Source organism: Excalfactoria chinensis, chromosome 8 (genome assembly GCF_039878825.1).
Source record: "Excalfactoria chinensis isolate bCotChi1 chromosome 8, bCotChi1.hap2, whole genome shotgun sequence".
Classification (NCBI taxonomy): Eukaryota; Metazoa; Chordata; class Aves; order Galliformes; family Phasianidae; genus Excalfactoria; species Excalfactoria chinensis.
In genome coordinates this window covers 10,778,461-10,804,886 of record NC_092832.1, presented here as the reverse complement: position 1 = coordinate 10,804,886, position 26,426 = coordinate 10,778,461, and the positions used below count along the sequence as shown (strand labels likewise).

Genomic DNA, 26,426 nt, shown 5'->3' with positions numbered 1-26,426 from the left:
CCCTCAGCTGGTTCTAACGCCCCGCCGAGTGGCAGGCGGGAGCCTGCTTGCAATCAGCGGGACGCGTTATTCATTAACGGCCTAAGTAATTCTCCGCAATTCTCCGGCCCTAGGAGCTGCCCGCGTTCGAACGCACACAGACCGCGACGGGGAGCCGCGAAGAAGCGCGCCAAAGACCCCGCTCCGCTCACCGCCCGGCGCCCACCCGCCGCTCCCACAGGCAGAGGGCGGGAATAGCAGCAGCCCCGCCCCTCCCGCTCTCTCCCCTCTGGCCCTGGGCGGCCGCGTTCCTCCCTTCCCCTCCCGTTCTCTCCTCTCCCCTCCCTGTGGCGCGGCCGGCGATCGGCGCGTCCCCGCCGCTGACAGCTGCCGCCTCGGCGGCGCTGGGCGCTCCGTGTCTTAATCGTTCCTCGTCCTCCCTTCGCCGCCAGCGCGCCCAGCCGAGCCGGCGACTCGGCTCCGTAGGCAGGCCGGGCGGGGAAGCGCTGCGCTCCGCTCCTCCTCCGTCCGCCGCCCGCTGCGGGGATGTGCGATTGCCATGGCGAGGCGGCTCTTCGCGGGAGCCTGGCTCAGGAGACCCCACCACGCGCAGGTAGGCCGGCGGCGGGCGGCCCGGGGAGGCCGTTGGCGGCGGTTTCCCTCGCGGCGTCCCCTGACGGGCGGGCGCCTTCGGCGCGTCCCTCGGCCGCCGCTCCCTCCTCCCCGTTGGGGCTCGGCCGCGCCGTCGATCCGGCGTGGTGGCGCCGGGGCCGGGGTGCGCGGCGGGCGGGAGGCGGTGCGATCGGAGGGCAGGGAACAGGTGTCGGGCGGGAGCGGGGCGCTGCTCGCGGGCCTCCCGTGCCGCCGCCGCGGAGCGCTGCCTATCGGCGGGAGCCGTCTGGCGGCGGGCGGCCCTCAGCCCTCGGGCGCGGGGCCGCGCGGCTCCGGAGGGTCGGGAAGCGCCCCTCCGTCCGCGCCCGGAGCGCGTGTTGCCCGCGCCGCTGCCGCCCGGCGGTACCCGCTGGCGGTGTTCGCCTGCGCCTTATCGGCCTCGCTCCTGCCTTGACGCGCGCAGGTAGCGCGGAACGGTGCTCTGGCCGAAAGCGCCGCGGTTGCGGTGCGGCAGGAAGTTCTGCTGCGAGACGTCGGCGAGGGCCTGGTGGTGCGCCGAGGGGTGAGATCTGGGCTCTCTCCTGTTTGTTTCGCTGTGCTTTAACTCGTTTGCAGTTCAGCTGAGTGAGTGGAGGGGGTAAACGTAATATTTACATACACGCGCTACTTATCTGTAGCACGTATATCTGTATCTGTCGTCTATTGCTATATTCTTAAATGCTTTCTAGTAACTGGTTTATTAAAAAAATGTGGGCTTCATCCTTACGCATAGTAAAGGCCCAAGTGCTTTAATTCCTTCTCATCTGGAGCTTTTCTGATGCCATTCTCTTTTTCAAAGTGCCCCAAATGCAATGTGACAGCTGAGGAGCAGTGCGCGGGTACAGGTGTAGCTCAACCCCTTCAGCAGTTCTGTCCGCAAATGTGGGTCACGTATCACTGGATTTTAGACCAGAAAACATTGTCCTTGATCTCCTTAACAAAGCAGACACTTCTCGGTTCCCATAGGAGGAAGGCTCTGGTACGCATGAGATGAAAATGAGTTCACCATGTCTGTACTGGCTTTCAAAGTAGGACTCTGCTAATTGTTGGCCCTGCTGTAAGTTCTACTTTGTTCATTGTATATGACATTGGATAACCATTTCCTTTCATTTATTCTTCTCAACACTTAAGGGCGTTTTTAGCAAAATGTGTCATTTCTTAGTCAAGTCAGAGTGGTTAAATATTTGTCGGAGATGTAGAAGAAGTATTTCTGTTGATGCTTTTTCACACTAAAAACTGTATTGGAGTATTTTACAGATTTGCTTGGAGGAGAGCTACCATCAGCTTTATGAAAATGGCCTTTCTTTTCTGTTACATAGCTGAATGCGTGTTGGCAGTTGATGTGTCCATGCAACGGCAGCAGGCTGTCAATGTATTGACTTTGTGGCTGCGTGTTGCTGTCGGTACGTGACAAATGCATTCATGGTTGAGCTGTACTGATTACTCACGGAGTGCTGTGTTGAGTTTTTGCCTCCAAAGAGGCCACTGCTCTCAAACTAAATGCTAGGCTTAACTCACTGAGATACAGCTGCGAGTGAGATGGAAGTTTTAAGACTTGTGTGGTGTTGCTATGCAATATTTAATGTGGCAGACCAGGGAGGAGGGTTGTACAATGGAAAGCATTGCTGACTGACTTCCAGATTTTGTTGGCTGGTGTTCCGTACTTTCTGAAAATTGTGCTGTGCAATGAGTTGAGAACATCAAGTTCTGCAGCTGGGAACTTGGGACCTCCTCTAGCTTTCCTGCTCCTGTAGCGGGAGCAAGGTGCCGTCGGTTGGTTTGCAACCTGTGCTCTGTGCCAAGTGTTCTATTATTGTTTATTGTTATTATTTGACATGTGCTTTAGCTTGCTTGCAGTATGCGCTATCCATAGGTAATCACCCAGTCTTTCTAGCTAAGGGCAGGGTGCTGCCAAACAGCCTCAACTTGTATAAAGTGAGCAGGACAAACTCTGAGGATGTCTTGCCTCAGCTCAAAGTTTAGTGGTTGGGATCCACAAAAACAGCGCTAAAACTTAGTTGCAAAGTGGGCAGTGACTATGAAATACAGAATTTTCCCCCTGTTTAGTCTGCAAGGCTTGTGGTAATAGTAGACCAAATAAAACTAGAGCAAAAAGCTCCAAACCTTGACAATCTTCTAAAGACCTAAATACTGCCCCATAATATCAGTACTATTTATTGGATCTAACAGCTGGGAGACTGCTGCTTCTCTGCAGTGGTGTTTCATGTTTCTTGAGAAGACGTGGATGTCCCAAATTTGGGAAATGTGGTTTTGAATTTCTTTCTGGTAACTGCAGTTAATAACTGTATTGTGAGGCTGAGGTCAAGCCAGTGGGATTACACACATCAATAATCTTGTGAAGAACGCTGCTATGCTTGGGAGCCTTCTGGCCGCTAGAGATTCTGGACCTCCTTTACAGACTCTTTAGGGATGTCACGTAGGTGCCTGTAATGTAGAAGATACTTTGAAGGCCCATGTTTCAAAGGTCCCCTTGATGTACATCACCATCATTTCCTCCAAGCTTTTAATTCTCTTCTTGTTGCTTAACCTTTTAAGTGGAAACATCCTGTTTTCTGCCTTGATTGTTATCCCTTATTTCAAAAGATACATCCTATGCTGTTTGCTCAGCTTGACTGCTTAGGATGAAGGCAACAGCGTAATCCAAAGTGTGCACTGTAAACTCCTAGAAACCCGAAATGCTTCCTATGAGCTGTAAATCAACCTGAAGATAAAACGAACGGGTTTGTAACACGATCAGCATGCAATTTTTTTGTTCTCTCCTATTCCTAATATGTTGAACAAACTGTGTGAGTAGTTTGGAGTTTTGGAGAGGATTTCTTAACTATGGTTATATGAAATACTTGACTGAATGGGGCTCTCCGTAGCATAAAACAAATGAACACTTCCATACTTCCTAACTATAAAAGCGTTTTAAGCAAAAAGTACGCTTATCAAAAAATTGGCACAGGGTTACATTGCGTCTGGATCTGCTCCTTTCCATATGCTTTGGAGTGCATCCAGCCTTGAATTCTGCCAGAAGTGGCTTTCCAGTTCTGTTCCGGGGAATGAATGTCTAATTCTTATTCAATGCACATGACTCAGTGCAGTGCACAAGTGATGGATGAAGTTGATGCTGTAATAACCTTTTAAGTGTTACAAGTGCTTTCCTTCATCCTCGTGTTCCCTGGCTCGTGTTTTATGTCTTGGTGGAGTGGAGCAGAAAAGAGAAATTATATTTTCTGGTTTTGGACTTTCAGCCCTTTTTGATCATTTCAGAGCTCTCAGTCCCTCTGGCATCCTGAAAAAACTATTAACAGTTTTCTAGGAGTTTGTTGTGATTCCAAATGAAGCTTTTCTATAAGCATTGCTCCCTAATTGCCATCTGGGACTTTGTGCTCAGAAATGTGCTCAAAAAATCTGCACGACACGCTTGCAGTAAGCGTGGTGCATTCAGGGAGTACGGGCACATACGTGGCCTAACCAGGCTTACTGAGTTTGTGTCCTCGCTGCATTCCTGCTGCACATCAGCTCTGGCACTTCCCAGGTGAGTCTACATTTGTAGTTCTTAGGGAGAAAATGCAGATTTTTTAGAGAGAGTTTGTGGGAAGAAACAAAATAATGGTCAGGCCTTCTGCTGAACCTCCGTAATAAAGTAATTCCCTCTGAACTGAAGAGAGCAGAACCCTGTGGTCCTCTGTGAGCAGCTGCATTCTCTAAACGTGGAGTAGTGCTGGAGACCCATCAGTCAAAAGCTGCGTGCCTGCACTGGCATGGTGCTGAGCCCGAAATAAACACAGCTCCTCCAGAACTTCGTGCCAAGTCTATGATGTAGTCAGATGGTGTTTGGGGAGGGTTTTCTGTCCCAAATACATTCTTTCTGTCTTCCTGAGGAGGACAAATTTGGATATACCCAGATACAGAGGATTATTTCCTGTGCTATGAATACAGTCGTTACTGAGCAGCGATCCTGAGGCTCGTGGATGGCTGCTCGCCTCAGGTTATACAAAATGCTATGCTTGCAGTGCACAACCACTTTAAATAGTGCTCTGGAGTAAAGTTTAGTATTGTAAATGTGCATAGGAGGAATCACAAGAAGCTTTGAGGAAGGAGGGCGGTTTGTTGTCCCAGAAAGTTTTGGGAGTCGTGTTTTTCTTTTTTACAAATGAAACAGCTTTACTGAAAAAAGTCAGATCTATTTCAAATAATCTGTATTAGATTTTATCTGCAGTGCTGTGTGTTGGTGTGTTGTGTTTCTGCCATGAGGTATTAGGGCTATTGGGAGTAGCTTTTCTTTTTCTGGGCTGTGCCTTTAAATTAAATCACTGTATCTTTTCTTTCAGATAATCACGAGGATTTCCTTGTTGCGAGTCTTGGTTCAAAGGAACTTCATGTTATTTGAGGAGAGGAGGAATAAAGAAAATTATTTTATTGGAATTTTTCTGTAATTCTCTTAATAGAAGAAAAAATGTGTAGAGAAGGGTCTTGTGACCCTGTAGGCTTTAGGAACAATGTTGTCAGAACTGCCTGTAGAAATGAGGAAGCGATAAAATCAGTTTCCCTGTAGGTGTTCTGCAGTGTGCTATTTAGGACTGGGTAACTGAATAGCTATGAAATGTTTATTTCTAAAAACAAAAATTAATTTGGGAAAAGCGAATGCTGTTTTTCTTCCTCTTTGCCCCAAGCGTCCCATTCACAGCTGTGGAACAATAATCCCTCATACATTTTCATTTAGTATCTGTAAATCACATCTGTGTCCTTCTTGCGGTTGCTTGTTCATAATCATCTGCAACTCGTGTCTTTTCGGAAGTTTTCTGAGCTGCTGTCTCACACAGATGGTGCTCCACTTGCTGAAAACTACGTCACGAAATGGTTGATAGCCTTTCTTGTTTGTGGCTACAATTTCATGTGACACGAGATGTTCTCAGGTTACTCTGAACCTCTGAGAGTGTGTGTACCGGAGTTTGAGATCCAAACTGGGGCTGCTATGAGCTTGGAAGCCCAGGAAGACATGCTGGTGATTTGAAGTAAACACATCCAGAAATCCTCTTCTGATGCAGCTTTAATTGTGGGTTGTTCTTGTGTGAGATATTGGGGGTTTAAATGTGGAACACTTTTCAAATCATGACCATTGCTGGCAACTTGTACTTTTTGGGCAGACAAAACTAAAATTTGCTTTTAAGGGAAAGCACGTGGAGCTGCCATAATGTCTGGTGTTCAGCAAAAGAAAAGAGATGCCTTGCTGTAGCTTCTGCCTTTATTCAGTTACTTTGCTTTGGGATAATACCCATTTTATGGCAAAAAAACATTTAACATGATGGGAACAGGAAATGAGCCCTGGGTAAGTTGAACTTTCCCATTTAGAAGGAGTAAGATTTCAGTCTGCTCCCCATCCAACATGTGAAGTGGCAGTTGGTGAAGCTGTTCCATCTGAGCACTATTGCCAAGCAGAGCTTCTGAGATCGATTTCAATGTGGATGCTGGGAGGTTCTGTTAGGCACTGAGATAAGCAGAGCGGCTCACAGTTCTTTGAGAAAAGCCAGAAGCAGCTGAACACCAAGTGATGATCTCTGTCTTCTGGGAAAATCACACCGAGACACAAGTCTTCATCCTCAGAGTTTGTGTTAGAATAATGAGGTAAAGATGGATTGTAGAACTGGACCAAACTGAGTTCTCTACAAAAGGATTAGCCATCCCTAGGGAGGATATTGGAGTCTGGGAAGATGTTTTGTTTCTAAATAACTTGCTGTGCCTGTGGATTTTGGAAAGAAATGGTGGGGGCAGTGATTTCCCCCTTATGTTCCTTGTAAAAATTGAAAAACAACTTAGAAGAAATGGTTGGAATCCCTTGTAGAATGCAGGATGGGGCAGTCATGGACTTAGACTGTGTGAAATAGGTCTATGGGCTGCCCCAGGAAAGCTAAGTAAATACCACATTGAACATTGAACAGCATGTTTTTAAGTATTGGCATTTGTTACACATGTTCCTATGAAAGTCACTTTAGCATTGCTGAGTTGTAAGTTAGGTTCTCTCTGCAGTGTTCTGATTACAGTTGTTTAGGATACGAGTTCTCCCAGGGTTAACAAAAAATAATGATTTGAAGGAATGTAATTCACTTTTGCAAAGGAAAGACTTAAAAATTCAAGTGCATCAATAGAGAAGGCACGCAAATTTGCTATTGAATTCTTACGATGCTTATGTTACTGTGCTGTTTGCCTCAAAATCATTTTGGGAGAAGGCTCTGATTGTGTAGGAATGTCAGTTGGCAACCTGTCTGCTTTTCTAAATGTGCTGTAGGTGCTGGATGGAGGAGACCTGCTTGCTTGCTGCGTGTAGCATATCCCAGGAGCTGTAGCCTGAGAAGAGTGGGAGTTTGGGTAAGGAGGACTTGCCTAAAAGTGCAAAGAGGAGGGAGCTGTGCTGGGGTAGTTTAAGGTGCTCTGGCCACATGCTTTGTGCATTTTCTATATGCACAGCAAAGACAGTTTTGAGCATGATGGCCGTTCCTTAGTTATCCGACTCATTTGTTTGAGTGTTGCAGACTTGCAGTGAAAGTGGATTTTCATGAAGAAGCTGATGCACAGAGTATGAGATATCCATGTGTTTGTTTCTACAGATTCTCGTGGTAACCTTTGGTGGGGGATTTTACTAAATAGAGGAAGAGATAATGATGGGAAGTTGTTGAATCAGTTCAATGGTCAAACCTAGCAAAAAGCTGAGTACAACAAACTAATGGACATGGCTTCACTGATTAGTTAACAGTAATTGAACATGACCTGATTTTATCAAATACCAAGCTTTAATTACAAAAGCTTTTGTACCTCTCTTCTGGTACTGCTGTATCTCATTGTCCTTGCAAAAGGGAAGATCATTCTTTCTGTTGGTGCTGTATTGGGTTACAGAACCATTAGGCCAAAGGAAAAATAAGCAAGAGACTCATCTGGACAATTTCAGGGACTGTTCTACATGCACTCATTGATTTTGTTACTATGCTTAAATCAGTATGAAAAGACCATAGATGATGAATGCATAAGTTTTGGTGGGATATAAGGACAAATTAAAAGAAGTAAATTATTGCATAAGTCTTTAAACTTGCATGACTATACCGTGGTAGCTTTTATTTGTAAGTGCTACAACTCCTGTGTAGTGTCTGCCCTTCAACCAGTATGAAGGTGGCAGAAAAAACCCAACGCATTGTGTTCTCTAGACAGTCTGAGAGCAATGTGATTGTGTATTTGCAGCAGAGCCAGAAGGGGCAGCCACCCGTGCTGTGCCTTGAATGCTTCGGCTCTGCTGGTTCCATCCACCTCTCTGTTCAAACCTGTGTTTCAAGAGACCTCTGCTGGAGGATTGCCTCAGAGCTGGTAAGCTGGGCTTCCTGCGCAGCCCTGCTGGGGAGAGAGAGAGCTTTGTTGTTGTTTCGGTTTATTTTGCATATCAAAATAGCATGCCTGACTGTGAAAAGTACGCAGAGATTCCATCTGCCGTGCTTACAGCTTTCATTTGGTTCTGGAGGTGAGAACAGGGAGCGAGACACCCCTGAGACTTTGCCATGTGGTCTCTGCTGGCTTCTCAGCGCCGTGAAAGAGGGATTCTGAGGGCAGTGAGCAAATTCTGTAGGTGGGCAATAGCTGAGGAAAAGGGTTCTTCAATAGGAACTTGGTGCTGGGAAAACTGAAGAAGCAGAAGAGGTGCTGAGTGGTGTTGGGACCTGAGACTACTAGTACTGCAGAGTCTGATGGGGTAGAAATAGACTGGAAGTGGTTGGAAGAAAGAACTGCAGATGATGTGTGGCTTGAGAGGATTGCTGGAGCAAACAGCTTGAGATTGATGCTGAAAAGGAAAAAAAGAATAGGTGGAAATTATAGGCGAATAATATGGAAAATGGACTGGAGTACGAAAGAGACTGAGCTTCAGTTGAGCATGAATGCAGATATTGTAGTTCTCTTATGTATGGAGAAAACTATTCCCGAAGCCATTGGTAAAGTATTTCATGCTTATTTTTGTCACTGTGAAAGTCAAACTTGTTTGATTCTGCTGTTCTTACTACTGCTGAATGAACAAAACATTTTTCTCTTTGTGTTCTCTAGGTACGTTTCTCATATATGCGGATGAAGTATCTCTTCATCTCTTGGTTAGTGGTGTTCATTGGCAGCTGGGTTATGTATGTCCAGTACTCCACCTACACGGAACTATGCAGAGGACATGATTGTAGGAAAATAATAGTAAGTATATTTAGCACAGTTTGCTTCTTAAGCATTTGCCTTAACTAGTTCCACAGCCGTTCTGGTCAGTGCCATGCATAGATCCAGCAGATGCTGCTATGCTGTCATGCTGAAATAACATCATACCTTCAATTACAGATAAATCCAGTTAAGTTCTTAACACAGTTTTAATACAGTTACTAAAATTCTCTTTGATTTCCCTCCACCTCTTTTATTTTCTATTTCAAGGGTGAGATACTGGGAGAGGGCTGGTTATTGCTCTCTTTCTTGAGTGATTTGTTTTTCTCTGTTTCAGTGTGATAAATATAAGACGGCAGTTATTGATGGCTCAGCATGTAGTAGTCTTTGTGCAAAGGAGACGTTGTATTTTGGGAAATGTTTGTCAACAAAGCCCAATAACCAGGTAAGGCTCTCCTTATCCATCCTCGCTTTATCAGTTCCTACTGAAATGTCAGTGATCCTGCAAAGTGTTCCGCTAGCTTTTTTTCTCTTGGCTTCAATGAGAAACAGACTGCATGGCTGAGGGGCTAGAGGTTGTAGTGTAGCATTGCCCTGGTCTTCCATTAGAGGCACTTAGATAGGTAGAGAAGCTCTATCACAGAGAGAAGCAACGCTCTTCTGCTCCTGTTATGCTCTTGGGACTTCAACATGACCACACTTTATGGATGGGTAACTACTGTGCTGCAGTCTGAGAGTGTTTGGGGCTGGTGACAGCTACGCTGGTCCACCTCCCTGGGATTTGGGTGAGCTGGCTAAGGCAGCGGATGTGATTAGAAGCATTGCAGGCTTTGTTAGTTTTGTGGGGCATTAAGCTGTAGCAACTTTTCTCATGAGGTGAATAAAGCAGCTGTAGAAAGAAATGAGGTGATATCACATCCTTGCACGTTTGGAGAGAATACCTACACTTCTGTACAGCATACCATCCTGCACTATCCTGCTTCTCAAACAGAATCAGCAGCTTCTTAGCCCAAGTGAAGATTATAGTAATGCCAGTACACTGTTCCTCAAGCTGTGTCCCTGTTTTGATAGGGCCGTGTCTCCAAAGTCCCTGCAGTGATGAATGCAAAGCTGCCATTGTTGAATTTGCTGTCTGCAGGCAGGACCTGGTTTTCTAATCTCTGCTGCTGCTTGACTCTCAAGGCAGTGGTAGAAGTTCAGCTGATACTTAGGTGAAGGACTTCTATCGTGATTTTACCTTTTCCCTTATTTTCTTGCATAGATGTATTTAGGAATTTGGGGAAATCTGCAAGGGGTTATAAAATGCCAGATGGAAGAAGCTGCTCGCCTTGATTTTGGTACCGATCCAGAACCAAGGAAAGAAGTAATTCTATTTGATAAACCAACAAGAGGAACCACGGTTGAGAAATTCAAGGAAATGGTGTATGGCTTTTTTAAAGTAAGTATATGCCTCGTTATTCTGTTATGACTGAGGGGCTGTTAACAGTTTCTGTTGATGCAGTGTTTATGCGGTACAGTGGCTTTGTCTCTAAGATTGGGTGTGCAACAGATTTTTAGACTGTTTTTTAGGAGAAATTAGGCAATGTTTGTGAGACTTCTTTCCACACGCATTGCTAACAGTTGAGAAAATACAATGCTTCTAACAATGGCTTTTTTCTTTATATTGTTACAATGGAAACAGTTGTTCCAAATAGTAGAATTAAGTATTTCAGTACATTTATTCTGAGATCTGTGCCAAATATCCGGGTGCTCTGTATAAATGTAGTTGATAGAGCTATTCCTCTACAACTGAGGGGCTTAATCAGCTGAAAACCAAATTCAATCTGAATTCTGCACTTATTATAAGAAAATATTTAATGAGCTACTCTGTTTTTCATCAGACCAGCCTTTAGAAAAAGGCAGTCTTTGAACTTTCGTCCTTGCATTCTGAAATGCAGAGAATGGTGTTACTTTCAGATCATACACTGGATGCTGTGGAAAACAGAGCAGAGAGGAAGCTCATCAGACATCTAAGAACTAGAACATGATACACCTGTTGATAGTGAAAGAATGAGACAACAGAATTACAGGTGGATTGGTGGTAGTTAATGAAATCATATATGGTCTTTTTTGTTTTTTCTAGGCAAAGCTGGGTGAACAAGGAAATCTCTCAGAACTGGTTAACATCATTCTGTCTTTTGCTGATGGAAACAAAGATGGCAGAGTTTCTTTGCCTGAGGCAAAGTCTGCATGGGCACTTCTGCAGCTAGATGAGTTTCTGCTAATGGTGATGTTGCAGGGTAAGGAGCATACTCCCAAGCTGATGGGTTTTTGTGGTGATCTCTACGTGACCGAAAGAGTTGAATATACCTCTCTTTATGGAATCAGCCTTCCGTGGATCATAGAACTTCTGATTCCTTCTGGATTCAGGAGGAGCATGGACCAATGGTTTACTCCATCGTGGCCAAGGAAGGCAAAAATAGCTATTGGACTGTTAGAATTTGTGGAAGATATTTTTCACGGACCTTACGGTAACTTTCTCATGTGTGATACAAGTGCCAAAAACTTGGGATATAACGATAAATACGATTTGAAAATGATGGACATGAGAAAAATTGTGCCGGAAATGAATTTAAAGGAAATGATTAAAGATCGTCCGTGTGAATCAGACACGGACTGTGTTTATGGCACAGACTGTAGAACTCTATGTGACCAAAGTACAATGAGGTGCACCACAGACGTTATCCAGCCAAACTTGGCTAAAGTGTGTCAGCTGCTTAAAGACTATCTGCTTCGTGGTGCTCCTTCAGATATCCACGAAGAACTAGAAAAACAACTGTATTTGTGTATTGCCCTTAAAGTCTCGGCAAACCAGATGGAAATGGAACATTCTTTAATACTCAATAACTTAAAAACGTTACTATGGAAGAAGATTTCCCACACAACTGATTCTTAGCTCCTCCACCAGCAGAAGATTCCATCTACTGTGTTTGATAAAAGTGATCTGCAGCGTTTTGTAAAGACGTGTTCTCAGATTTCATGAATGGCTCTTTAACTCTTCAGTCAGTTCCTTACTACAGGGCTTCTGAAAGGATGAACTGAACACCGTGTGCTCTGGCAGCCAGAAGCACTTGTGGTGTTCCAGCGCACTGTTTGGAAACAAAAACAATCCTGCATGCTTGATTGTTCTGTGCACTTTGTTGGATCTTGAACAGGATGACGGCGTTCACTGTGCCATCACATCAAGTAATGCAACATCATAAAATAATATGAGAGTTGTTGCTCGCTTGTGAAAGACCTGCAAAAGATTCTTATCCCCAGTAGTTTTATAAGGAACCACCACTATTGCAAATATGGTGGCTGAGTCCAAGTTGCTGTAACGAGTAAAATGAACTGAGATTGAAGTTTACTGATACCTTGGCACGGCAGAATTTGCACATTAATAGATGATTTTTAAACTGTGGAAAATTAAAATTTTATTCTGGAAATGACAGGTTGTGTGTGAGATTTAAATTGAATTCTGCTTCCACCTTGTTACCTCATACCGACATCTTGAATGTTTTGGTTCAACACTTTAAAAGGCCTGGTACAGTATGCCGTGTTAGGAGTGTTTATGCCAGCATGTCCAGCCTGTTACCTAGAAGATGTGTGCTTTAGCAGCAATGTGTTTCTGAAAATGCAGAACATTTGTGAAGCACTGACAGCAGAATCATCCGAAGTTTTAAAAACAAGCAACGGCAAAAACCCCTCCATAGGAGAGTGCTGGTTTGTGACAAGTGAAAGAAGTAACAGCTGTGGATGGAGCGCTGTTACTGCCCACAGAAATACAGCTATACGCTTGTACTTAAATCCTCCTCAATTACTGCAGAAATTATGCGAGTCAGAGCTAGACCACAACTGCCAGACAGAGGGGATTGCTTGGGACCACAGAATATTGCTTGAATGGGAACCCTGTGGCTCATAACAGCTAGGAACAAGGTGGAGTAACACATATATAACATGATAGTGTTCTGGGTTTTTTTCCTGGTAATATCTGAGTAGTAACTCTCAAGTCTTAATCACTCTGATCCTGTACAGGGTCTGACCACGTTCAATCCCCAACCCTGCTGTTCTTCAGCTTTTCATCTTGTAGAGAGAATGATATGTGCATAAAACACCTCAGTGCTGTGCTCTGCATTTCTGTTCAATTTATAAATGCTTCAGCACAGAGTCCATCAGTGTATGCTACTTGGTGAAAGCATGCAAGCAATTTCAGTATCTCAGTTTCACAGACAGCTGTAGAATACAGCAAGTTACAACCTGTATAATTAAGCAAATATATCCAGCATCAGAGTAAGTTCTCTTGTCTGATCCCTGAATAAAAATAAAAGCTATTTCATCTTAAGATAGCACCTGCTTCAACAGCAGCCACAACTTTTAAGTACTTATTTCCCTCTGTGGAGGAACCTTCGATACTTCAACATGTACTGCTGTCAGCTGTACTCACTTACAGTCTGCAGAGCACTGCTATTCATGTTCCTAAAAGCTTAAGGCTATCTACAGTGGAGGTCTGTTTTCCTTAAGGTACGTGCACATCTCTCATAGCATTACATACGCTGCAAGAAAGATGGTCAAGCACCTGTAAAGGTTATTTATTAATTTAAGTCATCCTTTAGTTAAAAGGAACAAATTCTACCTAGTCACACTATACATTCATCAGAATTATTTCCCCCTATTATGGGAATAATTCCGGCGTGGTAGCTTTGTCTTTACCTTCATTCAATGAGTTCATATTTAAAAAACAAAACCAACAAGCCTTAAGGCCCCAGCGTACCTGGATTACAGGAAATATTCTGATCTTTAAGTTGTATTAACGAGCCAGTAGTCTTACACAGTTGCTTAGTCAATAAATTTATTGCCACTTTTTCCAAAGCTTCATAGAAAATTGTGGAAGTTGTCTTAGCTGTCAGCTGCACGCTCCTGGGCCCTGAGGAAGCTAGCCTTCTTCTGAGCAACACGGTCTTTCCTCTGGGCGAGGGACATCTTGGTACTGTTCACTCTGCAACGTAAACACACAGTGTAAGATATTATTGACCAAAGCAGAAAGAGGCAAAAGTGGTAAGGCGCATTCTATACATTAGAACTGAGACATAAGAATTCTCTGCTAGAACACAGAACCACTTCTGGAACAGGCTCTATTTCTCAATTTCTTTAGTTAGGGCACCACAAAAAAACAGTTTCTCAAGAGCTCTGAGGGGACAAGGTGCCGTTATGGTCAGTCCAATGTCTGTGCCTTAGTTTCTCTTCTGAAAAAAACTGTAGTATTTCAGTACTGACACATTAATCAGCCTGCCCTCTCCTGCAGGGAGGCAGCCTTGCCCCTGAAAACATTTAAGTGTTAAAATACACAGTTAAAGAATTGCAGCTATTCGGGCCAAAGTCATGCTTTACTGCTTGAGATTTTTTCTTTGTTTTTTTTGCACAGTTAAAAGCTTTTAAATTTTAGATTCTTCACATTCAAATTCTTTCCTGACAAAGTTACGTATAAATCATCCCATCTTAATCTGATCTAAAAATGAGTTTTGACACAAGTGCCATAGAAATCAGCCTGCCTGGTGCCATCGTTAATTAAACATAACTTATTTGTTGAAGAAATTTTATGTTTACCTCTTTTTCTTGACCTCTCTCTTAGGTTTCTTTTCATGGACTGGATTCTCCCGTATGGCAGCATGGGCTTTTTTATACATTTCTTCCATCTTTAAAAGGCAAAAGTTGTTACAGTTCTGCTGTGGTGCATTGTAAGACTGTATCAAATACTACGATATCCTTAACAAAGAGGGTACTAGAATCAGCAATCATCACAATACAGCTTACAGGGATTCCCTTTAATAACGTTTCCTTCATGCAAATCACTGTTAAAACCTACCAGAATTGCTGGCCATCACTGGAAGTATCCAAATATTTAAATATCAAAAATAACAACTTGGATACAAAACTAAGGAATTACTTTTATCCTTATTTTACAATTGGTGGAGTAAGAGGGGTTACCTACAGACTACATTCAGGTCTCTTAAGTACAGACTAACATCCTGCAGTGGAAATGCTTTTTCCTCTGAAGCTTACTTCCTATGGTCTAGTTTCCCTACACTTAAATTGAAAGGCAATGCAGAATCTTATTCTACTTCTGCCTTGAGTAAAATAGAATAACTTACTTTCCTTACACAGCTTAGTGCTCTGAAAACACAGTTCTTAAGTTAAACCAGAATTATTTTACGTGAACCCTTTCATCAGATGTAATCTTACCACTTGTTGGACTCTATCCCGGTAAGCATTACAAAACTGCTTAGTAAGAAAAGTTGTATGAAAGCAGCTACAAATTAAACTCATCACACAAGACCATGCATGGTCCCTAGCAGCAGCACTCTGCTAGCAACAACAGCAATACATTAGCAGAGGTTACACCCAAGCAATCATTTCAGACAGCTAATGCAGTACTATAACACACAGACCTCTGGGGAGCAGGTCGATATGTAGAAATAATTCTCCTTTAACATGTAAACAGGAAAACTGAGGTGATCTGCCCAGTTGCGCAGATCAATGGCAGAAGCTATCAGAGGACCCTATTCTGCCTCCTTCTTTCTCCTCAATTTCAGTATCTCTGCTGACAACTAATTAAGACAATTAGACACTTAATAGGAAAATCTTCTCTGAATAGTTTGTTTAGTAATAGATAAAAAGTTGGCATTTATAGTAAAATGTTACTTGTTTTTTTCCCCAAAAAATCAACATAAGAATGTTCCAAACTTCAGAGCCGCTAATAACAGAAACCAAACAGCAGACAAGTTATCTGAAAGAAGTTAAAAAGCACCATGGTAACTTTACCAATCCTTTAGTGTTTTCTGTGATATATTACATCATACTGACGTAAGCTGTATAACACCAGATGTATTTCAGAAGACGGTGAGTTCTGCAACAGAACTAGGTTGGGATTTGCTGTATTTGCCTGGAGCCTACAGCTCCCAATAAGGTCACACGATGTAAAATAGATCTGACAGAAGGCAGATCCTCAGAAACCACAGGTGCAGTGCAGGATTAGGAACAAGTGGGCAGCCAAGCACAGAAACTTAAGCGTTAATTTCTGTATCAGAAAAAAATACATGGTCTGTTATAGGATGTAGTTCTAAATAAGCAGGAAAGAAACCCTCACGTTCAATAAACCTACTATATGTTACAGAGCCCTCAGTAAGGGAAAAAACATTTTTATCTGTCTGGAGAACATACAGAATAATCACATTACTATTTTACGCATTGAGCTTAATTGCATTACTAGAGAAAACCTTATACAAGAAGATCTACATTGCTACTAACAGTCAAGAGCCAGACAGATAAATCTTACCCCATCGGGTGTTATATTGTTCTTTATGTACTGGGAGAACTGTTTTTTATAAGCATCTTCATCCTCCTCCATCAGGTAACGCATATAATCTGCCACATTCTGGCCCATAATATGCTTGCGGTGAACCTCTGCGTTGAATTCTTTGCTTTCAGAGTCATACCCAGGGAAACGCTTGGTACTGCAAAAGAGCAGTTAAATTCTGAGTAACACACACTGCACAAACACTCTGATTCAAAAGCAGGTTCCACAAAGAAAAGACTGAGATCGTATTCTGCTATAGAGAACTGAGAAATAGGACACTAGTTAAAGATGGAAATGTAAAGAAAATTAATGTAAAGGAAAAGGAAAAACAGACATTTTAAAGTTCATCTCGGCTGCCATCAGTCCCGTCTTGAAACTATGCAGTCCATCATTTACACACCATGGACCTACTATGGAGTGGTCAGTCATTGGGGTATCATCACATAGCAGCCAGGTTAGAAACAAATGAACAATTAATAAAAACATACAAAAAGACGAAACAAAAACACAGACAAGAAACCACAACTCCAGGTCAGCAAGAGAAAATACGAAAATCCACAACAGAGATCAGATGTTTCCTCCCTATTTTGCTGTCTGAAGGAAGCAGGCGAGCGTAGTGCTAATGCCCAAAATGGGGATTTGGTCACACGTTACCTGACAAGAATGACCAAAACTTGGACATTAGTAACTGCGGGAGGACTGCTCGACTGTCTTGACAAGTGTGGAAACACCAGTGCTTGCTTTTGGACCTCAGATGTACACACAGCAAAACGAACACCTACACACAACTTGCTGAAGTCTTGAAACAATGTGAAAACTAACGAATATTTACTGAAGTGCATTCAGTCACTGGATGGTTTCAACTGAAAGCAGTGAATTGGTTCTTTACTTTCTAAAAATTTAACAGCATCTCTTAATAGTCACAAGATTCAGTGCAGCACTACCAGAATTGCAACTTTGGGTAGAAAAAGCCCAACTGAACAAAATAAATCCTAGAACCTACACTGAATTAATCATTATCAGGCTATAAAAATAGCTATTCCAGCATAAAAATGACACTGTAAGTAGACTGTCGCACACTGAATTATCTCAGGTAACTAAAGGAGTTTTTCCAGAGAGATGATCACCTGTGAGGGATGGACAGACCACCATCCACTGCGCCCTTCAGAGCACCAAACACTTTGTTTCCAGTAGTAGTTCTGGCAAGACCTGCATCAAGGTAACATGTGAAAGCACCAGGCTTTCCATCCACACTTTCCACATTGTATTCATCTCCAGTCACTTCAACTTGGCCTTCATAGATCTTATCAAGACCAAATTTATTCAGAAGCTGTGGGGAAAAAATAAAAGCAAAAACAAAAGCAACACTTCAGAAATTCTGCCCATTTAAAGCCAAAATGAAGAATCACCAACTTAAAACACAGAAGTTGCAACAGAATCTTCATACTTTCAACTAATTTCTTTACAAAACTTATGCATTCCATGCTAGTAATAACGCTTGTAATAACCACATGCCCATTATATTTCCATCTCTTGTTCCAACAGGTACACTAGCAAACTTCAGACCTATCCACAAGCTCATAGGAAAATGGATGAATACAGGTCACATGTATTTAAATTCTCACTGAAGGTCCATTTCTTACATTTTTGTCCTGACTCCCTCCCTCCACCAAACTTAAGCGCAGAGACTTAAAAGTGGGCTGCTGGAGTTGAAACTGCATGTTGTCATACTTCTCTTTGTGATTTGACAGTCACAAGAGGCCATCAAATCTATATGGTAAAGAATACAAGTTAGCATTCAGACGAGCCCACAGACTCTGCAATCTATACTACCAATAGCACTTAAGGCAGTGAGGCAGCTTTCTCTTTTTTAAGAAAAACAGAGCAACTACTTCCAGACAATGTGACAGATACCTACCCTGCGTGCCAACAGCAGACCTGTGCAGTATGCTGCTGCATAATTGGTCAGGCCAACCTTCACGCCATATTTTGGCAGCTCATGGGCATAAGCAGCACAGACAATCATGTCGCCTTCAATCCTGGCATAGGCAATCTGACAACGGTTAAAAAAACACACAAAACAACCATTAGTTCTCTCACTGTAATTGTGGGCTCAGCTTACCACTTCTCTCTGACACCTACTTAAACCAATAGGAGCTTCATACAGAATGTCCAGCAAACTGCTTTTCTTGAGAGCTCAAGGAGCTCTGTTTCATTTTCCTTTTCAAAAATTTATTATGGTGTAACTCACTCCTTAAGTGCTGAAGCTAAGCTTTCAAATTCATATTTGGCTTTGAGACAGTAAATGATGGCAACCACTTTTATTTACTTCTTCATATAAAACAAGAGACCAGGAAACTGCCAACAAAAGAAACACTTTGAAGAATTTTTACACATGTAGATGGATTCTGTCCTACTTTCTGCACATAGTTCTCAAATAACACAAATACAATTCACCTCTGAAAAATGCAAAAATATGAGAGTGTTTGTGAGGACACTGTCCATTACAAAATGACTGCATTAAGATATAAGATCCTTGTGATCTCGGGGGTCTCATGTGAGACAGCGATAATATCAGAACCACCTCCCTTTGACTTCCATACCTCCTCTGCCTCTAAAAGTTTCTACCTCTGGAAAGGCACAACTGGTCAGAAGGTACCTGCCACCCCTGATTTCTGTTTGGAATTTGAGAGAGAAAGTAAGCTCATCAAGGTCATATAGTTTAGCCTGAGCTGACTGAAAGCAGCTCTCTTTACTATTCTCCATACATAAAACTATTTAACGAAGAAAGAAAGAAGAATACGTTCTATCTTTAAGCTTAACAATGCATATTATGATAGAACGTTCTGGAAATGAACCAGGAAAATGAACCACAGTGAGAAACTGCATTATGTGGTGCAACATACAACAGTGTACCACAAAAGAGTGCCTACTATTCTTATTTATCGCTCTCCTTTAATGTCAGTGAAATGATCTTAAGGCCTATCTGCTTCACATGATCCACATAATACCACAGTAAGAAGTCCTGAAAGTGAGGGCACCTTTAGGTATTACAGGACATAAGAGAGTTGACAGGTCACACAGCAGACTGCAAGCAAACAAAACATTCTCTCTTTTCAAAGCAATTCAAAGACAGTAGAGAAGATACAAAGTTTTCCCCTAAAACTTTCAACATGTTTCAGAATCATTAGAAGAGCACAATCTCAAATCACAACCTTGTTTTAGAATGTTGACATTAGTCAAATTATTCTGCACTGTGACTATGGTTCATTACTGACATTGTGCCAACCTTAAAGACTGTTCTCCAAGAAACCAAAGAGCAGTATTAAAACTACCTGGGCATCAAAACAATTAACAAGCGCCTCATCAATGCCCCTTTTTTGTTCATTTCTGGGAGGCTGGCAAATAAGTGGCAAGCATCACATTACCTGGCAAATGATGTCTCTGTTAGTAACACGTACAATCATCCTATACTTCGGGGTGTTGTACTTGTTTTTATCCTGAATTACCAAGCGCTTACGAGCATAGTAATCCGTCTTTCCCTCTGAAAAACAACAGTTACAGTGTGGAAAACATGTTAAAAAAAGTAACAGTATTTGTCAGTATAATGTAATTCAGCAATATGGGGAATGGAGCCATACCTCTCCTTCTCCTGAATTTTACTTGGTATCTCTTGAAGTAGGCCTTATTCTTGACAACTTTCACAAACCCCTTGAATAACAAAAATAAGATGTTACTTACATGGAACCACGTAAGCCAAGGCCATCCAAACTAAATGAATCGCTATTAATAAAATTGTGGTGGATCAGGAATAAAATGACAGGTTTTCTTATACAATGAGATCAAAACCATCTTAAGGAAGATACAACAGCAGGATTTTTATCCTTCACACAAACTTCCCCGCCCATGACTTCGTATGTTTTCAAGAAAGATAAATCGTATCTATTAATAAAACATTTGTCCGCACAGACTAACTGCCACAACTACTCACTGCCGGTCACTCCCACAGAGCTGGTTCCTCGGCTGTTTCACCATAACTCCCCCCACCAAAAACACGAGGAGCCGTCCTAGCACCGCCCCGAGTCAAACAGCCCCCACACCCGCAGGTCTCAGAGCAGCACCCCGCGGCAGGACAAGGCCGGCCCGTCAGCCGCCGGCTCCCCAGCCAGGTGCCGCAGGCGCGGCCCGTGTCACTGCGGCCCAGCCCCGGCTGCCGCCCGTCCTCGGCTCCCGCTCCCTCTCGCCGCCACGCGCCTGAGGCCCGGGCTCGCTCCAGCGTTACGCCGGCCGCGGCCCAGGAGGGAGCAGCGAGGGGGCGGCGGGGGATCGGGGGGACGGCGGGGACGAGCCGGACCGTGCCGGACCCCGCAGGGCTCCGCTGGAGCCGCCGCGATCCGCCCCGCGGCGCAGCTCCGGTGCTGCGGGCAGCCATTGCCACGCTGGAGCCGCAGCGGCCGGCGGCGGGCCCGGGTCAATCGAGCTCCATCCGGGCGAGCAGAGTCGCGCGGCGGGCGCGGAGCGGAGAACACAGCTCTCCTACGGCGCGGGGGTCCCGTACGGGCCGGTACTGACCATCGTGCCAGGTACTGTCCGGTCTAGGCCTAGGCCGGGGCCCGCTCCGCACAACGACTGCAGCCACTGCAGGGGGGAAAAGGCCGCTCCCACTGCGCAGCCGCAGCTCCTAGCCTGCCCGGCGAGGCGGGGCGCCGCCGCACGGCCTTCCCCTCAGCTCGGCGCTCGCCCCCTGCAGGCCCGGAGGAGCGCTCGCACCGCGCCGCCGCCTGGGACGGGGTCCGGCCGCTGCGGGGCCCGAGGGCGGGAGCGCGCCTTCAGCGCCAGCCGGGACGTGCGCGGGAAGAGCCGCCGCCTCCCGCCCTTCTGCCGAGAGCAGCGGAGCGCCGCCCCGCCGGGACCTGCGGGATTCCTCAGCAGGTGTCGGCACGGCGCGCGTGGCAGCAAAGGGCTTCTTAGCACAGGCTAAAACACAACGGCTGTGATATTAACAGTCTGAGCCCTAGAAATATTAAGGACTTCATTCACTTTTTTTTTTTCTTTTCTTTTCTTAAGGAACGTTGTCGTTGTCCCATCAGTAAACTAACGTTAAGCCGACCCAAACCCCATCAAATGCTATTGCTGAAATAGAGCTGCGTAGAACTGGTGTTGGGTTGTGTGTGTGTGTGTGGGACAGGCGGGCCCTGTGCTAATCCTTGGAGCTGTGAGAGAACGCAGAGCAACACCTTTGGCCGTGACACGTTCCTCTGGTTAGCCTCGCTTAAAGAAACAAATAAACGAACGTATTTTGAATATTAAACGTTATTTTAAAAAGTCGTTCATCTATAAACGACCTCAAAAGAACAAAAGAAAGCATAAAGCGCTCCTTAGTCAGACAAGATCGGGTGACGATCCCGTACTCCCACCTCCAGGTACCTCCCGCTCTGGAACCGCGGCGCTCTCCCTGCTTTCCAGCGCTCACAAAGCCGCCCGCCGAGCTCCTCCTCGCCTGGCCGCCGAGTCGCAGCGCCGAGCCGCGGAAGGCAGCGCACGGGATCGCACCGCCCTCACAAATTCGAGGCCTCACACGGCCGCTCGCGATGCTCGCTGGAGCTGTGGCTGCGGTTCAGAAGGGCTCTGAGCTCTCTGAGGTAAAAGCTCCGGTTTTTGATGTGATCATTTTTACCGGTAACTTTTAACGGTAGAAGAAGCGTACGGGTGTGTTTTCTTGGTGCTGTTTCTCAGTTCGCGCTGTTTGTGGAGCTCTGCTCGGTGAGCTCAGGGTGCGGAGCCCTGCAGTTTTGCCCTCCCAGCTCCGTTGCCGTGGAGGACCGCTCCGTGCCTGGCCCCGCTTTGGCGGCCTCGCTGAGGTGACCTACCAGTCAGGCCTGTGGGAAGCTGCTCCGCACTCTGCCGCTTCTCCTCAGACTGCGCCCCTAATATCTGCGTTCTATGGACTATCGTACGTGTCTCCTGTTGGCGTCCTTCAGTTCTGTGTTTTAAGCTTTCAGGTCAGTTCTATCAAACAAGAACCCTGACAGGCTTCTGCCCGGAGCTGCTCGCGCCTCTTTGCGGGAGCACGACGGCAGGCGGCCTCGCGCCGGATCTGCCCCGGGACCCCAGCGGGATCCGGACCGGCAGCGCCGCTCGGGCAGGGCTGAGGCCCGCGGCCGCACAGCGTTGCCGAGAGCGTTACCGCGGGCACCCGGTGCGCGGGCGACACCGTGCCGGCTGCTGGGCGGGCAGTACGTCGGCACCGGGAGGCACTGAGAGGGAGCGGTGCCGGGTGTCACCGCCTGGCGCGAGAGACGGGCGGCAGCGCTGGGCTCCGGTGCCGCGGCGCGTGACGGTGCGGTGTGCGGCACGCGGGAGCCGGCGGCGGGAAGAGGTGAGGTGCGGGCCGGCCCGCCTTGCGTTTCAACGCCGCGGTGATGGGGCGGCGCGGAGCTGCGGGGAAGGCTCGGCAGACCCGGCCGGCACCCGGCTTCGCAGCGAACGAATGAACGGCGGCGAAGCCGGAGCCGTGCGGCCGCCCCGGCCGTCGGGCTGGGCTCTCGGCTGCCGACAGTAGCAGGGCCCGTTATCGGCCCGTCACGCGTGGGAAGCCGGCCGCTCCCGAGCCCGCGGCGGCGCGAGAAAGAGGCCCCGGCGGGCCGGGCCTGGCGCTGCGGGGGCGCGGGGCAGCCCCTCGCGGCGGCTGCGCGCGGACTGCGCCTGCGCGGCGCTGGCAGGGACGTGGCCCGGCTGCCGGGGCCGGCGGGGACAGCGGGAGGCGGGCCGGAGCGGGGCGGGAGGCGGCTCGGCGGAGGTCGGCGCGGGGCGCGGGGGACGCCGATGCTCGCACCTCTCCGTGGCGGGCGACGCTTCCAAGGTGAGGCGCGGGCGGGGCGCCCCCGCCGCTGAGGGGCCGGGGGTGGGGCGCGACGGGGCCTAGGCGGGGTGCGGCGGCCGCCCGGCCGCGACGTCCGTCCCCGAGAGTCGGGCCGGGCGGTGCCGTTCCTGGACCCTGGCGGACTGAGTCGCTCAGCCCCAGGTTCTCCTTGCCGCGAGGGGCGCGCTGCAGAGCGAGGCCGGGCCGGGGGCCGTGCGGTCCGTGGACCTCGGCCCGGCCGGCCGGCAAGGTGGGCGCTTCGGTGGGGAGAGCGTGAGTCCGTGGGGCTGGCAGGCCAGGGTGGCGATAGGGAGGAGTGCTCGTCTTTGGTCTGCGGGGCGTTCATAGGGATTTAGCTGTAAAGGGAGATTTTTCTCAGTCACGTTTTTATGGAGGTATCGTTAAAGCAAGAACGTTTGGGTGTGTGGTTGTTGAGGAGTTTTCAAAGGGTGCTTTAGAGGTCTGTCTCAGTGACACCTCGTGCTTCATCTGCACCGACTTGATTGTTTAATACGGGCAAGAAGTCGATGTTGGTGTTGTGGCTACTTAAGCTTTATTTCAACTTCAGTGTCCAGAGGTGTTCTGTAGTCACACAGAATTCCTGCTCATTTCCTGCGCTGCTGATCAGAGAGCAGTTTGTGAGAGGTTGGCATGGTGTCTGGAATTGGCGGTGTGAGCTGGTATAATCAGTTAGCACGTTCTAAAACATTCTTATGTTGTCCTGAGTCAGTTTTTTCTGACAAGTGGCCTACAAGAGCTGTAGGAAGGAGTCACATCTGTACAGAGGAGATTGGCAGCATTTTGTGTTTTACTTATCTCTGGAAGCGTTTGTCAGAAAACTCAAGTTGTTTTTTTTTCTTACTTTTTTTTTTTTTTTTTTTTTTTTTTTTTTTTTTTTTTTCCCATTCACTTGGTGGCTAAAAGATACACTAATTGGATTCTCTTTGTTTTTCCTGTGGATATTTTGCTTAAACGCGTCCGTATATCTTCCTTTCTAGCCTCCGATTTCTGCTTTGGTCATGGTCATACAGCTCTGTATTTGCATACAGACATCAGTATTTAAAGGTATTTTGAGGTAGCTCAGTATAAGCACAATTTCAAGCAAGGGTTAGGAGAGGAAATAGAGGACAGTGGAAGAGGGATAATCAGGAGGAAAACACTAGCTATTATGAATCAACATTGCTTGAATTTGATTAAGCTGGGATGAGAACAGCTGTGGTGAATGTCCCTGAGGTCCAGCCAGCCCAACAGTGCCTCTGAGAGTAGCAGATGTTTGGAGAAGAACAATTGAAAACAAGAATCTGTTTCCTCCTCAGATCTCTGAGCAGGCTGAGGCTCAGGCGCTTCCTGAGCTGGAGGTCAGTGGCCTGGATTCTTTGCGTGTCTTTTTTCATTGCCTTCTGTATATTTTTCTTCTGTAGGCTTGTCCTGATGCGTTCGGAGTAATTAAGCAGGTGATAGCTGGTGAATGGAGTAGGTAAAATGGAGTTGGGGAGGAGGAGGAGGTGGGAGAAGCTTCTCAAAGCTGACAGAAGGGCTGGGGGAAAGTGAAGTGCTTAAGTAGTTGGTGTCAGCTTCTTCTTTGGATAGGGCTGAGGGAGAAGTATTTGAAAAATGGAGAACAGGGGGAAGTGAAGTTCCTTGTCAGTGCGTTTTGAAAACCAGCGTTGTTTATCTTGTTAATTCGGTGTTCTCATGTAACAGTCTAAAAGGGAAAAAAACCAAACCGGTTGTTCTTTGCTTAAGCAACTTTTTTCCTTACCTTCATTTCATACTCTGAATTCAGTATTTTTTCCAGTATTTTTTTTTCTAATAAAAATATGTACTTACGTATTGACTGTTTGCCTTTATATTTAAGTTTATAATTGTGATCTGTTAGACTCTTAAAACTCCTCTGAAGTTCTGACTGTGTGATGGTGTTTTTAGACAGCACACTGAGTTAAAGCCCTGTGTCTTATTTACCTTATGAAAACCAACATCAGCTTGTTGTTAATTTTTTGGTTAATTTAAATGGGGAGTACTGTCTTCATTATAGTCATCTGCTTAAATATCTTTGGTTAAAGAGCATCTTTTCCTTCTGCAGCAAGTGGTGGTTGGAATAACTTGGGGGTTGGCAACTGGGAGGGTGGCTTAGTCATAATGGAGGGGGACTTAGCTTACTTTGCTCAGCTCACGTTCAGCAGTGAGGTATTCCTGTTGTTTACATGTACGCTTAGCAAAAGCTGCATGCCCACAAGGTAGAGGCAGAAGTGATTTAGCAGAAGTCTGGTTTATCCTTGATTACTGTTAACTTGTTGAACTGCCTGAGAACTCTGGAAACTATTGAGTCAGCTGTGAAGGAGCGTTTCAGGGAGAGCCTAGGAAATATCTGTTGTGCTCTGGGATTGGAGCAGTGAAGAACATGAATTTCTTTTGGTCTTGTTGAGAAGGACGCTACAGTGGCTGTCACTACAGGCTGTATTAACTGCCAACTTTGCATACTGATTTTCTGTAAAACGAACCCTTCCAAGTTGGGGTGAAGCAGTTACTGTGTATTTGGGGTTGAAGTGCAGTACCAGGGTTGGGCATTTGGACTAAAATGAAAATGGTGGCATAGAGAGCGACTGTGGACATTTATTCTGTTTGTATCCGTTTCTAACTTGGGAAACAGCCAAAAGCTGCTATCAAGTGTTATTTTTTTGTCTGAACAAATTTTGTCTGTCTCTGTAGTATAGTATTGAATGCCTGCTTGATGGCATCGTAAAATGTTCTTGATATATCATTTTTTTTTAATTTTAGTAAGTATTAATATTGTGCTGACACAGGTCTGTGATTCACCGGTATCGTATGCTGTATTAATTCTGGTGTGGGTTGCTTTTGTTTTTTAAATATGGTTTCTTCAGACTGTCAGATGGAGCTTGTCTTTTCCTAGTGGGTTGCTGCTGGCAGAATTTGGCAGTGCACTTGTAACTAGCAGGATGTTAGAGAAGAGCTTACCTTAATGAGAGGAAAAACTATTGAATGTCATGTAAAATGGGCATCAAAAACTAATAGTCAGTCAAAACCAAATATTCCAAAAGTGTTTCTTTCTACATCACTGTGTAAAGTGTATATGTACACTAATATGTGTATAAAAAATGCATAGTTTCTTAGCTTTACATCTCTTAAGATGCTTGACTTAGATATAGTTTGAACAGCAGACTACTTTCAGACATGGTAAAAGAATTTCTCACTTACTTGTTCTCTGTTCTCTGAAACAGCAGAGCAAAAATTCATTAAGCAAAGCAGTTGTGTTTCTTAGAGTTATTTTAGATTTTATTTTGCCTTGGAACCTATTAGTGATGGAACTTTCAGGGTCTGGCTGCAGCTTTAGCAAGTATCTCCTAGACGTTTGGACAA

At 45.5% G+C, this 26,426-nt stretch overlaps 3 protein-coding genes and 1 non-coding gene across 13 annotated transcripts in view; 2 read left to right on the top strand and 2 right to left on the bottom strand.

Annotated features, from left to right (window-relative positions):
- Nucleotides 1–402: 402 nt before the first annotated feature.
- Nucleotides 403–12,280, top strand: DIPK1A (divergent protein kinase domain 1A). Its single transcript, XM_072343049.1, has 5 exons — nucleotides 403–592; nucleotides 8,719–8,853; nucleotides 9,149–9,256; nucleotides 10,073–10,249; nucleotides 10,934–12,280. Exons 1-5 carry the CDS (start codon nucleotides 539–541, stop codon nucleotides 11,744–11,746), a joined length of 1,287 nt encoding a protein of 428 aa, XP_072199150.1. The 5' UTR covers nucleotides 403–538; the 3' UTR covers nucleotides 11,747–12,280.
- Nucleotides 12,281–13,663: 1,383 nt separating this feature from the next.
- Nucleotides 13,664–20,910, bottom strand: RPL5 (ribosomal protein L5). Its single transcript, XM_072343050.1, has 8 exons — nucleotides 20,759–20,910; nucleotides 19,828–19,897; nucleotides 19,615–19,730; nucleotides 18,105–18,239; nucleotides 17,314–17,516; nucleotides 16,166–16,343; nucleotides 14,437–14,525; nucleotides 13,664–13,828 (listed from the first exon to the last, which is right to left on the bottom strand). The coding sequence occupies exons 1-8, from the start codon at nucleotides 20,759–20,761 to the stop codon at nucleotides 13,729–13,731; spliced, it is 894 nt and encodes a 297-aa protein (XP_072199151.1). The 5' UTR covers nucleotides 20,762–20,910; the 3' UTR covers nucleotides 13,664–13,728.
- Nucleotides 16,539–16,634, bottom strand: LOC140255902 (small nucleolar RNA SNORD21). Its single transcript, XR_011904592.1, has one exon. It is a non-coding gene; the product is annotated as a small nucleolar RNA SNORD21 (small nucleolar RNA).
- A 1,175-nt stretch (nucleotides 20,911–22,085) lies between the features above and the next one.
- EVI5 (ecotropic viral integration site 5) overlaps nucleotides 22,086–26,426 on the top strand; it is a 62,093-nt gene continuing 57,752 nt past the window's right edge. For 6 of the 10 annotated variants that reach the window (XM_072343043.1, XM_072343039.1, XM_072343041.1 and 3 more), the window contains exon 1: nucleotides 22,918–23,048. The gene's annotated coding sequence lies outside the window, so the exon portion shown is untranslated. Of the gene's footprint in view, nucleotides 22,566–22,905; nucleotides 23,049–26,426 lie in introns of those variants that run through there. The other 4 variants (XM_072343037.1, XM_072343034.1, XM_072343042.1 and 1 more) reach the window with 4 other exon arrangements.